We start from the raw sequence: 2,011 nt of genomic DNA, 5'->3' as shown, positions 1-2,011 counted from the left end.
AAAAAAAAAAAAAAAAAAAAAAAAGATCAGGTATGGGGGAAGCATGGAGTTGGTTTGAGGGATTTCCAGCAGTGGCAGAGGAGGGAGAGGGACAGGGACAGAAGAGTGTACTTAGGAGAGCACTCATGGTAATCACTAATGGACTCTAAACTGCTTAATGGGAGAAGGCAGGATGTCAGAGGAGCAAGTGACTGGGGCCAGTGGCTCACAGGCCGTGATGAGGTGGAAATTTCCTTGAGAGCTGAGGTGCTAGAGATGGGAGGTGGGTATGGGGCTGGGCCAGTGGTTCTGGGAATGATCCAGCTGTTGGCACATGAAACACGTCTGGAGTGTGACTATAGGTGATGGTTGAGATGGGGCAGGACCACGGAGGACAGTGGTGGGGAAAACTGGGGGCCGTGATACATAAAGGGCCATCTAAGTAGATACATGAGTCACCCCTAGACAGAGCCAGGGCCAAACCCTCCACCTTTGCCGTCCAGAGGGCTTGGGAGAGCCCCAGGTTTCAGGTGAGGGAGGAGGTGGATGTGCCCAGAAGAGGATGAGGATGTGGGGTTTGCTGTTGGAAGACCCAGTGGGGGCAGTGGAGGCATTTTGGGAATGGGAGCATGTCAGAAGGTGGCGCGCCCAGAGCCATGGGGGTCTGACAGGAGGGTGTGGGGATGGCTTCTGGTGGCCAGCTACCCAGATGGGGTGATGGGGAGGCCTCGCGCTGGGCAGAGGCTGGCGAGGGGTGGTCTTGCCTGGAATGGTGAAGCCCCGTGGCCCTGCCCTCAGCAGAGCTCTCTGGCACTTGTTTGCTGCAGCTACTTCCTTCTCCATGGCCACCCTGCCAAAGTCCTGCCCCCATCAGTCCCCCGAGGCAGCTTTGGTCAAGCCCACCAGTGGCCAAGTCTCAGTCCTGTCCTGGCACTGCTCTCAGCAGTGTGTGGAACTTGCTAAATTTAAGGTGTTGCTGGGACACACACTATTTCCTGTGCCACCAAAGGAGAGGAAATGAGGACTTCACAGCTCCCATGAGAGGAAGCTGGCCTTCACACAGTGTGGTCTGGGTATCTGGCATCACGTGCTGTGGTGACATGTCCTGCACGCCTTCCTAACCCTTGGGCCTCACAAGCTGTCATCTCAGCACCTGTGCGCTTGGTCCCCTCCCCCACCTCACTCTGCAGAGGCCTCCGTCCTGGGCTTCTGCCCATAGGCCTGTGTCCGAGAGGCCTTCCTGGTGCCCTGGGCCTGACCTCCTCTCTCTGCTGTACTTTCCCACTGCATCTGCCACCGTCTGTGTCTCCCATGTTTGTACACTCCTGTGGCCCCTCCAGAGTTTTAATAAGACTGAGCCCTGGATTTTTTTTTCCCTTTTAGACTTCCGTTCTCTAGCGCCTGAATATTACTTGCTTAGGTGCTTGGTACTGTTGAACTGATGTCTGTAACACTCGCTCCATCTTTCCGTAGCGCACGGGTGACACCAAGCCCAACTTCTTCCAGGACTGCCTGATGGAGGTGTTTGACAGCTTGGAGCAGCACATCCAGAACCCCCTCGTGCTGCAGTCCATCCTTGGCCTGATGGAGAGGGGTACCATGGTGCTGACCACCAACTACGACAACCTGCTGGAGATCTTTGGCCAGCAGCAGAACAAGCCCATGGAGTCTTTGGACCTGAAGGACAAGACTAAGGTGTGGACCATAGGCACAGGGAGGGTGGCAAGGAAGAGGCTCAGCGTGTTAGCCCTGCTGGGTGGGAGGCAGCCTTCACGTTTATAGCAGTGAATTGATAATGAAAACCACAGACCGGCAGCTTCAGGTGCCGTGTTCCCCTGGAAACGAGAGCCAGGTCTTGACAGGTAGTGCTGGTGTGTTTCCTCAGGGCAGGCTCATTAGAAATATGGGCCATAAAGAAAATAAAAGCATGGCTCGGCGCCTGTGGCTCAACCCGCTAAGGCGCCAGCCACGTACACCTGAGGTGGCGGGTTCGAATCCCCAGCCCGGACCCGCCAAACAACAATGACGGCTG

At 55.8% G+C, this 2,011-nt stretch overlaps 1 protein-coding gene across 1 annotated transcript in view; it reads left to right on the top strand.

Moving 5' to 3' along the window:
- Positions 1-2,011, top strand: part of FAM118A (family with sequence similarity 118 member A) — a 34,649-nt gene that overhangs the window by 17,474 nt on the left and 15,164 nt on the right. Inside the window, exon 4 of the mRNA XM_012814114.2 lies at positions 1,453-1,674. Within this exon, the coding sequence (XP_012669568.1) occupies positions 1,453-1,674 (222 nt within the window). The remainder of the gene's footprint in view (positions 1-1,452; positions 1,675-2,011) is intronic.

The sequence above is a fragment of the Otolemur garnettii genome, unplaced genomic scaffold (assembly GCF_000181295.1).
Source record: "Otolemur garnettii isolate 467f Iridium unplaced genomic scaffold, OtoGar3 scaffold00007, whole genome shotgun sequence".
Classification (NCBI taxonomy): domain Eukaryota; kingdom Metazoa; phylum Chordata; class Mammalia; order Primates; family Galagidae; genus Otolemur; species Otolemur garnettii.
The sequence above is the reverse complement of the archived record's forward strand: the minus strand, read 5'-3'. Positions and strand labels throughout refer to the sequence as shown.